Here is a 14,554-nt window from a genome sequence, read left to right on the forward strand (position 1 = left end):
ATTACTGGCTACTGTGAACAGAGATTTTGTAAACCAACGGGATGGCATACGTTTGGCAGCAGCAGCCAATTTTTGTTGTGCACGTGGAGTATTTGTTAGCAAATAGGATTCAGCTCTTGAATTCTCACTCAGCTTCCAACCTCGGTTAGCTGGTCGGTTACTGGGTCAGCAAACTCGCAGCTTCTCCATGTTCTCCTCTGGGCTTGTATTCACTGGAGTCACCGTACCCTGTACCTGTCCAAGGAGGGTGGTAGGAAGTGATTTGGATGCCACTCAGAGGCCTTGGACTGCTGGGGCTCTTGGCCAGCGTGTAATACGCTTGGGTGAGGAATCTTAATTGAGAATTTTTTTGCCATACCTTATTCAACGGTTATATATTACAGTCAAACCAATGCAAAGGAATGGATGCCTCAGCTGGCTTGAGAGCTTTGGCTGGTGTCTCAGCAATGTTTGCCTTAAGTATGAAGAGATGTGTAGTCTGCTAGCGTGCATTTTGCTTCTGTCTGGGTTATAGTTAACACTGTATAATTGAACATTGTATTATTTGTGCTCTTATACTGTACGTTTCCCTAACAAAAAGGGATACCCTGAGTGAAAATAAGAGGATATGTAGACTGATTATATGGAGCATTGAGTTGTATTGGATTTTGTTAATTATAGGCTGCCTCACCTATAGGCTGTGTTCAAAAGTGACTACCTAGTGATCAGGAGCTCCCAGACTGAGATGTCTTGAGAAAAGATTTTCAGATATCACAGAAGCTTCACTTTGCAAATGCGAAAACTTTAAGGTGTTGCAGACTGAGAGTGCAGAATTTTAAGCAAATGACAACGCTGGTTAGGAAGGTCAGAGTTTTAAAGGTACCTGGAAGCTAGTTAGTTCATTCTTGACTTTGGGGAAAACAAGCCATATTTTCTCACTGTGGTGCTGGCATAAATATGAGGTAAGTAAGCTGGCGACAGGACCACAGATTTCATGTGCGCTTACAGTCTGTGGGATAACTATCATGCTGTCCTGGTAAAACTTGGACATCAAATTCTGCCTGTGGATGGATCTATGCCTGATGTACTTCAGGAGAGAAGGACAGGGCTTGTTTCTTTCACTTCCACTCCATATTATTTTATTCCTTTCTTCAGCACACTTAAAGAGGAGATGCAGAGTACATAGGAAGGCTCGGAGCACCTATGCAAATAGCATCACATGCATAAAGGCAATCAGCTATTCATAGCAGGAACAGAAGCAGATGGCCAAACCCCCTGTTTGTGCAGCTAGAGAAGGTGATCCTTTTCAAGCTACAGCCTTCGACATGAATTATAGATACCAATCACACATATTTTTGAATCAGTTTTATATCTGCTTCTGTCTTGTAAATGTTGCTCAAAGCAAAGTTTGCCGAGGTGAATATTAGAAAGGGTTCTTTGTATTTTGGAATATGGTTTTTGGGTTACTGTGTTAACACGATGGCAGCTTTTTCCTTTGAAAAATTGCGGCAACTTTTAGATAGAATGACATTCTTCCATTAAGCTGAAATTGTCTGAAAGAAATGTCTCAAATTGCTTGACATTGTCTCATGTGTTTCACCCTCACCATTGTTAAGGTTCATTAATGATTCCATTACGAACTCCCGTTTGCAGAGATGGTTTTCTAAAAACAATCTCTGTGTTATATTATTATGTTGTTTATATTATACTAAACGCCCAAGGACTAGACATGCATTAATAGATAGCCTTGCGAGTGTAGAGCCAGCAATTACTTGACTTGTGATCACAAAGTCTGCTGACTCTCAGCACTTAGAAGGGGGGAATAAAATTCCTTCTGTAAATTGAGAAGATAATTTTCAGTGGTATAGTGGTTGTTAGAGTGCTGGAAATGTTCTGAATGCAGATAAGCAGTAAAAGCTGGTTGGCTTTATGTGATGCAATGTGATGCTTTGGAAAAGACTGTCACGGTAGAGAGCCTTATTAATCACAAGGGATGTAATGAAGAAGATCCTGAGGGGAGCTCCAAGCATTCCAGGAGAGGACACACTGGGGGGAAAAACAGGCAGCTATGACTGTTTTTCTTCCTTCTGCCTCTACCATAGTGTGTCCCAGGGCTGCTGTGGGCGAGCTGGCTTTGGAAGAGTACTTTGCTCTTTCTCCTTCCCTTCCACAGGGTTAACCGAACCACTAGCTGTTGCTTACTGTGTCAGTACTCAAGCACTTCTGCAGTGCTCCCTGATACGAAAGAAGGCAGACCCTACTCTTTCTCTCCCGAGCAGGAATAGGAGACCACCATTAAGGGGATGTGCAGGGCAAGACTGTGCATTTAAGATAATATCCGTAGGTTTGCTTCATACCCTCTCTGGGTGTGGGGGAGCCATGGGCTGCCTCGTGCGTTAGGATGCCTTAGCTCGGTTCTGCTGATGTGCCAGGTTCTTTGGCTGCATCTGGAGGATGGTCGGGTGGTCTGGCAGTGACCCTGCTTCTCCCCCGTCCTCTCCCCTGTGTCTTAGCTCCATAAGGATGAATGAAGGGGACGGTCTCTGCCCACATGCTCCAAACATGGGAGCTGCCCGTTTTAGGGGAACTCAAGAGCAGGCTGGTGATAAGGAACCTCCTTTTTCCCTCACTCAGGCAAGTCCAACCATATGAGAGCACGGGGCAGAGCTGTGAGCCACTCCGAGGTCTTCTCCTCTATCACAGCTATTCCTCTACAGCACTCAAGGGGGAGGATTTCTGTAGTTGATGCCCTCAGCAGTAGTCATTTTGCACCCCGAAAGAGGATTTGGTTACTGTATAAAGCATTTGAGTTTCCAGTAGGCTGCCTTTAGGAAGCCCAGCATGTGACTTTCTAGGTCAGTGATTCTTGATCCTTTTCAATTCACTTTATTGCCTTCCTTAGAGCTGAAGACTTCTCCCTGTTTGGCTATACAGTAGAGGATGGAGGACCAAGCCCGAGACTAGGAATCCCTGCTCTCAGTTGCTAGCAAAGGCACAAGGACTGTAGCTGAGAGGTATATAGTTATGGCATTTAAAACATCAGCAGCTTTGTCCACTTGTGTTGGTATGGCTAGCTCCCTTTCTGTCCTATTTCTCTGTATTTCCCATAGTTACTCTAGCAAATACCTTGAATACTGAATGGTAAAGCTTCCCACCTACAAACGCGTGGTGACGCCCTGATGCTAGCTCTCTTGGTAAAGAGCTCGAAGCCAGAACACCTCAGAGGTACTGATGAACACCTGCTGGCCCAGCACGGTGCTGGCCTACAGAAATGAACGGGGGTTGTCTAAAGGACTTGCAGCAATATTAATGGCAGTCACCGCTTTGTACAGTGAAACTTTATCAATGCTCCAAGTAAACAACTTCCAAAAATAGAAATAATAATAATAAAAAGAGAGTGGAAGAGAGAGAAGATGTAGGAGAAAGAGGAAAAAAAATGTCCTAGCTGCCTCAAGGAAAGCGAGGAAGAATCTAGACCAACTGTGGCCTATATATATCTTGTGATTGTGACAATTTTTGTAGGACGCTAAAAGAGAAGAGAGATTCCTGCAATACCAGTGCTTTGCTAGCTGAGAGAGAGTTGGATGTTACTGGCTCTTTTGCCCAAGGCAATCCTGATTAAGGGGTTCTGTAGGAGTTACATTATTCAAAGTTTATTTAAAATAATTGCTCTAATCATGTGCATATTGTCACAGTGTAAGGAACCAGAAAATTGCATTGCATAATTCCCTTGCAGTTGTCGCTGAGAAATCTCCCCTCTGCTTCGCTAACACAGAGCAGATATATGATGTGAAATCATTGCTTTCATGCAAAGGGGCTGCCGCGCTTTCGAGGTTAAGAAGAGCAACAGCTAATATATTTATATTTTATCCGCTGCGCTGAACAATTGCCTGAAAGAAAAGTGTTAGCAGAGGTCAAGCATTGTTTGAACGTGTTGCAAATGGTTTCCCAGGGAAACAGCAAATCAGTACTCATAGCCTCCTGCAGCATCTCCAGAACAACATCTAGCCACCAGCCATAGCTGAGTGTTTACTATAGTACTCGGGACCAAAAGCGATGCGGACTAAAGACCAAGTGAACGTGTGAGTAGGAGAACAATTTCAGAGGATGAAGAAACATTCGGCAAGAGTGGCACCATTACCGTCTTACAGTGTTTCTGAGTTAAATTCGCCCGTACCAGAGGGTAAATGCTTTTTTTCCTGTATATCTAACGCTAGGCAAAAATTTACTTTGCATGCTACTCCTGCTCTGTTCCACGCAAAGCAGAATGTGTGTGCGTGCGTGCGTGTGTGTGTATATATGTATACGTGTGTTTTAAAGTAGCTGATGCTCTAATAGCATTTTTGGCACTTTATTATTTTCCAGGGTAAGTGCAGTCGGAAATTTCTGGTTTTTCAGTGTTCAAGTGATGTGATTGATCTCTGATAAAGAAACTAATTTTGAAATGAAAAGAACTGAAAAAGTTTTGTTGTACTTCAGTTTTTGCTTTAAAAAAAGATATGCAATTAGCTCGATACTATGTCGTTCAATTTTCAGTAGCATTTTAATACTGTACTCTAGATTTATCTTTCATGTTTTAAAAACAGAGGCACCAACTTTGTGTGCTTGCTTTTCCTTAACTTGAGATAGCAGTTGTTCCCCCAAACTGCTTCCTCCCGCCTTATTTTCAGAATAGTGTCAGCACTAAAGCAATTCCTTAATAATAATTAAAAAAAACCCCACAAAACAGAAATTGTTGGGAAAACCTGTGGTGTGCTCTGGATTGGATGGGACATCCTAATGCAAAGTGCAGAGGGAGTGCATGTTCCTTGCTGAGGGCAGACCAACTGTGCGTTGAACTTAGGTGTCTATTGAAAGTTTGGTGATATTGTCCGGCGTCAGAGATCCTTGTGCTGTGTGAGCTGTGACGCAGATATGAAGCTTGGCATGCTGAGGATATACAGCAGGCATTTTTGCAGTATAAATCAACAGCTGAAAAGAAAGCTTTCTAAAAAGTATTCCTAATGCTCTGGTTCAAGGTTTCTTTTAAAGTCTGTAGAAATCACAGGGTTTAACTGCGTTTTGGTGAACTTACTATTTTCAGCATTGAATATTTTGAAGAGTTGAGTAGTACTTTCCAAAGTTGCTTATTCTACCAGAAATGAACTCTCTTCCCACGAGGTGTGATACGCTGTTAAGGATGCTCTAGCTCTAAAATTGCAAGGTGCGTGCTCTCTCCGCTTTGATTTTTGTTATTCTGAGCAGCAGCGAAAATGCGATCCCTTTGTGTGTGTTAAATTCAGCACCACGTCCCAGATAAAAACAACGCAAGCCCAATTCTGCCTTTTTGGACACGGTACAGTGCTGGTCAGCAGAGTGTGATAGCGCCGTGACTCAGAGTCTTCAGTCGACCTGGCTATGACTGACATAAATTAGGAACGGGACTGACTTTCCAGTACAGCAGGCGATCTTTGGTGTCCTTTTCCTTTGGGCAGTGTGTGTGGTATCGAGTATACTGCAGTCCTGGGAGTTACCTGATGTTTCTTTCTCGAGGAAAAATGCCTTGACAAGAGTAGAAAGAGATGGGAGAGCCGGCTGCTTATGTTGGTCCTCTGCTGTTGCACCGCAACGGATTTTAGGAAGTGTGAAATCGCCGTTCATATGCTCGCCTGGTTTTCAAAGAGCAGCGCTGCAGTCGAGTGAGCCGGCTTGCCGAGCTGACATACCGCGGGGCCGCTTAACGTGATGATCTGTAGTTGTTTATTTGCTGAGGGCTCCCATCATGGAGCGGGCTCGTCACACCAGCCGCTGGGCGCGCTGCGTGAAAGCCCGTCTCTACCCCGTAGAGGCTAAGACGACGGACAGGCAGCGCTTGCCTATGGCTTAACCCACGCAAAAGGCTGCCAGGTGCATCGGGAGGCCAACTTAGCCTTCCTGCTTTGCTGGGCTACAGCAGGGTTGGAAATTGCACGGCCGTTTCCTTGGAGAGGGACGGGATGGTCCAGTCAGGGTAGAAAGAAAGGACAACAGCCTGGAAGTGACCGGATGACAGGATGTGTCGGAGCAGACAAGCTGAGGGTGGGAGGTTTCTTGCTAGGCTTGAAGCCAGCCAAGCAGAGCTAACGCTGGAGCCCCTGCGAGCCCACACATTAAACGTGAACGTGTGTGCAGCCAATGTTACCCCTCGGGGAAGATTGTAGCAAAGATTTCCAAAGAAACCGAATGGGGTAAGGCAGTAACAGCACTGCGCGTGGGCAAGTGCCTGAGCCACGGGGGTTGTCTGGTCACCACGTGGAGGTGACCTACCCAGACATGCCATCAGGGAGAGGCAGGGGTGAGACCTTTGGGACCTATTGCCCAAAGGGCAGTGCAGAAAACACTGAGGAGGTGTCTCATGTGCCTCCAGGCAACAGGATAGCGATAAATACTCTTGCCCTGCCTGCTGACCTGTAAAATGTTCTTTTGTCCCACCCTTGTTTGGAAGTGCTTCATTAGGACCTAAGTCAGGCTAGTAAATTGAAGTCTATACTTAATGCACGGCTTATAAGCATGTACCGAAGTGCTGCTGTGACTTGAACCCAAGACGGTGAGATTTGGACTCACCAGGTGCATCTAAATGTAAACCTCTACTACTAAGAAAGTTGTCTGAGCGTCCTGAAGTCAATGGGAGAGATGGACACCTCTGAGTAGTGATTCATCTCCTCTTTAAGACTGGTATCTAAGAAAGGTAGCATGAATCACTCTTTGGAGGCACTCATCAAACAGGAAGGGCAATAATTTGCTTAGGAAATAAATAGAAACAATTTGATATTGAGTTGGATGGCAGTGTGTGGACTGCTTTTGCAGTCGTATCTTAGAGACCCATGAACCAGCCTGGGTTTACTGCAGTGTTTCTTGAAAGTAGAAGCTGTATATTGTATCCTTATTATTTAATAACAAGATGCATATGAGTGATTTTTCTGAGCGCTCTATGTCTAAACTCCTTTCACAGCAACTTTATGTTGAAGCAGCAGCACGGCCTTCACTGAAGCTACTGTTGATTTACTGCAGTGAAAGTAAAATGAGAATTTTTGGAAATGTCACTGAATTTTAGCAATGCCCAGATTAATGGGCTTTTCAAAGGATTCGTTTTCTTTATGGAGATTTGTAACCTTTTGTTTCGGAGCAAAGTGTATAAATCTGCAAAACTATTGGAGTCGCATCTGGTATAATTCATTTACAAAGTTTACAATACAGATTTTCTTTCATGGCATGATGTGCAGCTTTGAATCAAATGATTTGTGTTCATCTGCTGTGCCATCAATGCTGAAGCGATGAAAAGTGGGTCTAATCCAAGGCCAGTGAATCTTCTGACTGGTTGCAGTTAATGTTGTGTCAAACATATCAGGACAGGGAAGGTCACTTAGCTGTGTTACGGCAAAGGATATCCCTTTGAAAGTGTTCAAGGGATTAATTCGGAAGTTATTTTTGAGGTAAATGCATAGGGAATATTTATGTAAGTAGAAGCTTAAAATAAAGTCCCTGCTCTTGAGTTGAAATAATGTTCAAGTTTTACATCAACAGCTGAGAAAGGGACATAGGCAGTGGAAGAGATTTGTGAGGTCCCCGTTGGGTTATTCCCTCAGACAGATAAGTGTTGACTTCAGGGAAGTCTACCTCCGGTGAAGTCTGGTGTGGAAAGCCAAAGCTCACTAAAATCAGGTAGTCTTCTCAGTTGCTGCAGTGGAGTTAGGACTAGTCCCCGTGACCTGGAGCTGTTCTCCAGGGATAGGCTTAGCTTGGCCGTGCACTGGGCTGCGGACACGTGGCTGGATTCCCCGTACGCTGTGCCACTGCGCTGGCCTCCTCTTCCTCTGCAGCACCATAGCAGCCTGGCCTGACTTTCCCTGGCAGCCGTTAGCCAAAAAATTGCCCTTTTAGAAGTTCACAGTTTTTCATGTGACTTCTTTGCGAGTTGGGTAGGTTAGAGGGGAGCATATCTGCGTGCCTGGTCCTGCTCTCCCCAGGCTTCGTTCTGGATGTCCAGATGGGTAGGGAAGGAGCGATAAGCAGAGGCTCTTTGCGTGAGAAATCTGTGCTGAAGGAGGAAACGTTAAATCCCTTAGTAGAGGTGAATGTTTTCTAATTGAGAAGGTGTCAAAAGTACATATAAGCGGTGACTTATTTTTCAAGGCAAACGAGGATACCAGCAATGCTTTCTGATGGGAGAATTCAATCCAAAATATTCCACAGCAAACGGATGTCTTGAGGCAAATGATTTTATATAGATGAATGTAGACCATTTTGTACAGAAGTTGTGGAAGTTTTCTTTTTAACATACAAAAAGCATTCTTATTTGCAGCTGTTTTTCTGGACTCCAGATTTTTTGTGTTACTTTGAACAAAACATAAGGGTTTACCCTTAATACTAGCCCTTTCTGGTACAAATGCAAAATTAAAGATCATATGATTTGCTCTATACGTTGTATATCCAAAGCAAGCCTCATTCTGGCATTACCGTGTTGCCCTTTCCAATTCCCATTCGAATCTGTGCCCTGCACTGATTTGAGTGAGGGCCATGGAAGAATCCTTCAGACTCTAAATACATTATGTTGCTCCAAATATCTTTAAAATACGTGTAGCTAGTAGGTTTTAAAATACATCATTGCTTTTTCTCTCTGCCAGTCCCACCGCAGGTGTTATCAAATAAACTTGTTTCCGCCATTTGTTCCGACACCTACGCTGGTGCGGGTGTATTATTTTTATGACAGATCAATGGGATTCCTTGGCAGTGCTTAAACAGAGGCAGTGATATTTGTCTGAGTTGTGTTGAAATGAGAATGGGGAAAAAAGTCGTCTTGGCTAAAATGGGTGAGAAACAAAAAAGCTGAGGGCGGGGAAATATTTCTGTGCTTTTAACTATACTTTCAGTAAGATGTAGAAGGACGAACAAGTGGAGCAGAGCCTTGAATAGAGGTTTGGGTTTTTTAGTAATTGTCTGTCTGTGTTTTGAGAAACAAAAGTTTTTGTTTTGCCTTGATCCCAAGTTCTTGAAGTGATGCAAAGAAGAGCCATTCACTTCAGTAAGGAACAAGCTGTGAAGACCTCCAGAGACGGCCTTCCAGTACACTTATGGTGGTTTCTGCCCCTGCTCCCAAAAAGATTGTCCACAGGTCGCTTAGAGCCAGTAAAGCCTTTATATGCGGTCTGCAAAGGCCTTTTTTTTTTTTTTTTTTTTATGGTTGTAGCTCTTGAACATAATGATGTTGCAGCCTGGATTCAGGACACAACATTGCATGCAGGCCTTGCACGTCATATCCCCAGGTTTGCTCAGAAAGCCTATGTTTCAGGCCAGGATTTTCACAAGAAAAACATGTAGCTGATGTACAGAAAGATGGATGTACAGACTTGCAAGTGCAATTTTCAGGTTTTCGTGCAGAAGCCAAGGCATTAAGCATATAGCAATTAGTATGGGAAAACCCAATCTAAATGAGCAGCAGCCTGCTGCTATGATTTGGGGAGATGGCGAGGTGAGAATCAACCGCTGCGTGACTAGGTACCTTTGTGTAACTTACTTAGCAACTATTTCCCACTTTTTTTATCTGCAAAAGTTGAATAGTGATATATATCTACCCACATTACCTTGTGCAGTGAACAAAAATGGGAGCTCCTTGACTCTTTGGTGTATGTACATTACATCTCAGTGTAATTAATGCTACTAATAATAACGTGATGCATTTTCCACGTACTTTGTGCACAAATCTCACTGTCTTTCCCTTCCAAGCACAGCCAGTGCGTACACATGCTCCACCTTGTCTTTCTGGGGCCTTCCACAGGCTTTGAAGTTTATATGAACGGATGGCAAAGATGAAATCTGCAGTCAGATCATCAATCAGACCATATCGGGCACTGTGAAAGTAGCATGATGTAGCTTCCAAATCGGCAGTTCTATCCAAAACCTTCTTCTACATGGCAATCAAAGAAGTTGGAAGCAAATATGCACATTAGGGTTGCCAGGACTAGGTGGGTTCCTTGGCTGTATTCCCAGCTGATTGGTGCCATACATCAGTGCTCTTGCCCGGTTCTGGTTGTTTTCATTTAATTCTGGGTTCTTCAAGTTGCCGGATCTCACAGTGTTGCATACGCACTCAACTCCTCATTAGCTTCAAATGCTCTTTTTATTTATTTTGCTCAAAGCTAACTTACAACACTGCAATAAGTTGAGGAGTTGAACACGTTTCTCATCTTTGATTTGATGGTGCATCCTCAGTCTATCCACGTATTGTCAGGTTTTCTCACTGTTTATATTGTTTTCGATTGTTGCACATTTTTTCCAGATCTTTCTCATAAGTGGAATCGAGGTACTTGTCCGTGGCCTTATTGCTCAACAGTCTGGATCTGAAATCAGGAGAATTCAGCATCTTGGGACTAGGTCCTAAGGCTGTTCCCAGCATAAAGCCATGGAGATGCAGGGCTGGAAGGTGACTTCAGGAAGTTATCTGTGCCATCTCTCCTCTAAGGCAAAATCTGATACACCTTGATTATCCCGGACAGGTACCTGTGTAATTTGTCTCTGCTGTGAGACCTTTTTTAGGAGCTTAGTGATCCCTCACAGCAGGGTGAGACTTGGTACCTGAGCACGAGATGTGACTGGGATGTGCTGGGTGGGGGGCAATTTTTGCACTATCTAACCATTCCCTTCCCTGGCGGTTAGGCTTGTCCTGCTCGCTCTGGAAGGGGAGGTTAGGTGCAAGGGTGTCGACTGACACATCCCTGATCCGACAGTAAGTTAGTTTATATGGTGATGATGTGTCGGTTATTTACTCCCTCTGCTGCCTCTCTGCTCATTTCCTACCGAGGAAAGGAGAGCATGTGTAAATTGTGGAGATTTCTTCTCTGATTATGAGTAAAGTTGCTGTCTGCCAATTTGCAATGAACGGCTGTGTGCAGACACTGAAGGGATAATTGGCAGAAACTGCAGATGGATGTCACTGTTAAAGTACAACAGAAATACCTGCTTTTTTGCTTTCTGCTCTTGACAGTGGTTAATCACAGCGCAAGAGAAATGCTTTACACCACCGCTGAGTCATTTGTTCTTCATTAAAATCTGAAAACCTTGTTTTCCCCTAGGACAAAAAAAATGTTGTACCCTTCGCATCCCCTTCAAACATAAAAACTTCCAAAACAAGCAAATAGTAAATGAACAGCACATTACTCTGAAGGGACACGTATGCGTTGACTCAAATACACAGAGAGCAGTTGCAGTGTCTCAGAAGGACGTGTTTCAATGAACAGTATTGTTAATGTCTGAGATGTGGGGAAATTATTTTTCTTCCCGGAGCCAAGTAAGAGATGTTTATTCCTCAAACCTTGTGCAGCACGCTGTCTGCAAAGATATCCTGCCTACAATTTTTTGCTTAGTCTTAGTAAATGTAGTTAGAGCTTGATGGTCCTGAGTCAAACTGCTGGTTCTGAACACGTTCAAAGCTGGGGAGAGATCACCCTTGAATTTGAACTTCATTGGTTAGCTGTTACGTTCAGGTGCACCGATCTAGATCCGCAACAGCTTTGCTACCTCTGCTGGGTTGCTCTGGGTTTACGCCAGCATAAGGAAAGGCAGGATTTGGTTTTACAGGCAGTTCCTTTGGCTGGGATAAAATGAACTATGGACCTAAATCCCATCAAACAGTTGCTGTTGCCTAGCCCTGTCCCCAGTTATATGATAACAGTAGTAAACAATCCAATTACAGCCATAGCTAATCGTATCTAGTGATGTTTTATTGTTATAAAATGGATAGGATAAGCTCTCTTCACCTCTACCAATAGCCAGGAAGGGCCATGCGCAGCCGATATTTACCTGGCCCCAAAATTCACATCATCTTCTTCTCACTGCCGCAGCTTTCATGGAAAAAGTCTCCAGCCCTGCTGACTGTGAATTGAGTGGTATCAATCCAGGAAGGTGTGTGTCCTGCCGGCAGCAACAGGACTGCGATGTGTGAGCGAGTCCTTCATCACGGTGGCTGCTCGCTCTAACAGGTAGTGTGGCAGGCTAAAGGAAGTGTTGTCAATTCTTTCACTGGTGTCCAAGTTAGCAGGAACATGCAGTTGATGCGTACTTTCCCCTAACTATAGCCTGGCTGCTGTCTCCATCCATCTGTCAAAACTCAGCAGTTGTTTTTGCGGTAGCGGTATAGAAGGCATCATTTCGGCCTTGCAGAAACGGTTGCATAGTAGGAGCTGAGATTTCAAGGACACAGTAAAATAAACAGATTTTAATACGGAATAAGCAAAAGGGAGGTTGTAGGTGCCTTGATTGACTTTTTAGAAAAAAAGTCTCTCTGCTGACTACAGTGGGAGCCACACGAGACTGCTCCTTTGCAGAGCAAAGCTGGCTTTGGGAACATAGTCCTGAATGTGGACTTCTCTGCACATTTTAAATGTGCAAATGTGGGACTATGAGCAGAAAATGCAAAGAAACTGCCCAGCTCATTAACATCACCTATTTAACCGTCAATTTAGTTGTGTAATCAAAAAAGAGTATGTGTTTTGGCACATACCAGCAAGCCAGATGCTGCTGTCTCCAAATAAGCAAACAGTTGGTGTCAGTAATCTGGTGCCATGGATGCATGGATGACTTTCAGATGAGAATTCAATTACCTGTCTGAAAGGTTCTGAATTTCCATTGGGGAAGTTGATTTAAAAAAAAAAAAAAAGTGATGACCCAAATTACTTTTGGGGCTGCATTCTTATATTGCATTGATTATTTTAATTGGTAGCTCATTCCATCCATTTTTGTAATGACAACTTGGAAGCCAGTAAAGATGTCCCCAACCAAATGGCATGTTTTTTATTATTCTAAGCTCTGCTGTAACATGCAAAATACGTCATGCACACCAAAATAATCTGGAAACCTTTGTTTTCTGCATCACAAAGAATAATCCCTTCTCTTCAAGCCCTTGCAAAATAACAGTGATTTGTCTAGCCTGAGTCTGAGGAGAGGGCAAATGTTCTCACTCTGTGAGCTGCATATCAAAATCTGTGTGTGAACGAAAAGCCGCGGACGTATATCACATCTGTCAGAGGGCTGAGGGCAAAGGAACTGAGAGCAGTTTACAGATGGGAGAGGAAAATGGCTCTCAGGACAAGGCTGCTGGTTCCGGCTTTGAATCAAGACGCTGTGAGCAGCAGCTCGTGGTGGCTCACCTGCTCTTGCAGCCAAGATTCAGAAGAGCGTTCAACCGTGTGAAAAATAGACACTCAGAGGATATTAGTCATGTGGTTTAGGTTAGTCATGAGCATAATTTCCTTGCTAAATTGAAGTACACTGGAATAAGTGTGTAATAATGAATGCAGAATGAGGGCAGACTTCATTAGAAGTCTGTGGAAAGCCACAGCTTCTCCTTGCTGGATCTCTTTCAGTCTCTGCGCGCAGAAAAATGGCTTTGCTTCCTCTGCTGTAAAGCCTCTGCACTTCAGAGCAAGGTAAAAGATTTGCTAAAACAGAATAATAAACTAAAAAAGACGTTAAAAGAAAAACAGAGCTGATGACAGGGATTAGTTTCTACCTAATAATTAAGTCATCTAGATGGATTTGAGTCATTGAGGTGTACTTGATACAATCATGTGTGGGCCTTTCCTGTTCTCTCTCCCCTCCTTTGTCAAGCCCATGGGCTATATGATGCTTTGACATTTGATTGTAACCTCCAAGAAATCAAGGAACGTGTCTAGCAGCAAGATCTAGCAGTCTGGCAAAATTTTTCCTGTTTGTTAGATTTCCCTGATCTCTTGTGTTAGCATTCCCTTAACATACCAAATGATGCTGGAAATGTAGATTAATTTTCAGCCTGTGAGTTGTCTGGGCTAAAGCCATGAACCGTGTTTGTGTCAAGAGTTGTCTGTGGTCTTCTTCAGAAACTGGATGTGGCTTTTGTACTCACTAAGCTAGAGATCATTTGTCTGTTATAAGCTCTTGCATGAAGCAGTCTCATTAAAAGAAAGGTCAGGTAAAGTGGTCAGGTAAACAGGTCAGATAAAAAGTTGAACCAGGGCAAACGTCTCCGGTTAAGATGGTTGTTTTCCCCTTCATTGTCAAGGAGAGAGACAGCCAATTCCAAGGCACTATTTCTCTCCTTCTAAGGTTGGTAACTGAAACGTGTCTCAGGAATCTCACCCAGGAAGTGTCCCTCCTCTGCTCTGGAGGAGGGACATTGTGGCACCTTTCTAGTGTGTAGCTGCTTCTCCATTTGCACTTGGCATGTTCTGGTAGTAGCCACTGCCTGGGAGGTGAAAGCTCCCTACTCCCCATCCCCATGTTTGTCAAGACTAGCAGCAGGCTGGCAGCACCTTGCTGTTGTCCTGTCTGGAGGGGGGATGGTCCCATTGCTGAAGACCATGAGGTCTCCAAAGGCGCATGGGAGTCGTGGAGGTAGGCAGAAGTTCAGTGGCAAATGCTGCTCTTGATCTCTCTTGTTGTCCTTGCTGCTAATAAAATCACAAGTTTGGATAAATTAGCCCAGCACATATCTGTTCATCTTCCCTGTCCAAGTATATCCACAAAACATATTCAGATTCAGTAGCATGAAATGGCCTAGTCCAAGGCTTTCTAGCTGTAACAGTGA

General features: G+C 43.8%; 1 protein-coding gene across 6 annotated transcripts in view; it reads left to right on the forward strand.

The window, feature by feature from the left end:
• The window catches only part of SLC35F4 (solute carrier family 35 member F4), a 125,396-nt gene that overhangs the window by 83,696 nt on the left and 27,146 nt on the right, over positions 1-14,554 (forward strand). Inside the window, exon 1 of one of the 6 annotated variants that reach the window (XM_009670662.2) lies at positions 3,922-4,162. The exons of the other annotated variants lie outside the window; for them this stretch is intronic. Coding sequence (XP_009668957.1) covers positions 4,087-4,162 — 76 coding nt within the window. The 5' untranslated portion in view covers positions 3,922-4,086. Of the gene's footprint in view, positions 1-3,921; positions 4,163-14,554 lie in introns of those variants that run through there. 6 annotated transcript variants of the gene reach the window in all.

This window comes from Struthio camelus, chromosome 5 (assembly GCF_040807025.1).
Source record: "Struthio camelus isolate bStrCam1 chromosome 5, bStrCam1.hap1, whole genome shotgun sequence".
Taxonomy (NCBI): domain Eukaryota; kingdom Metazoa; phylum Chordata; class Aves; order Struthioniformes; family Struthionidae; genus Struthio; species Struthio camelus.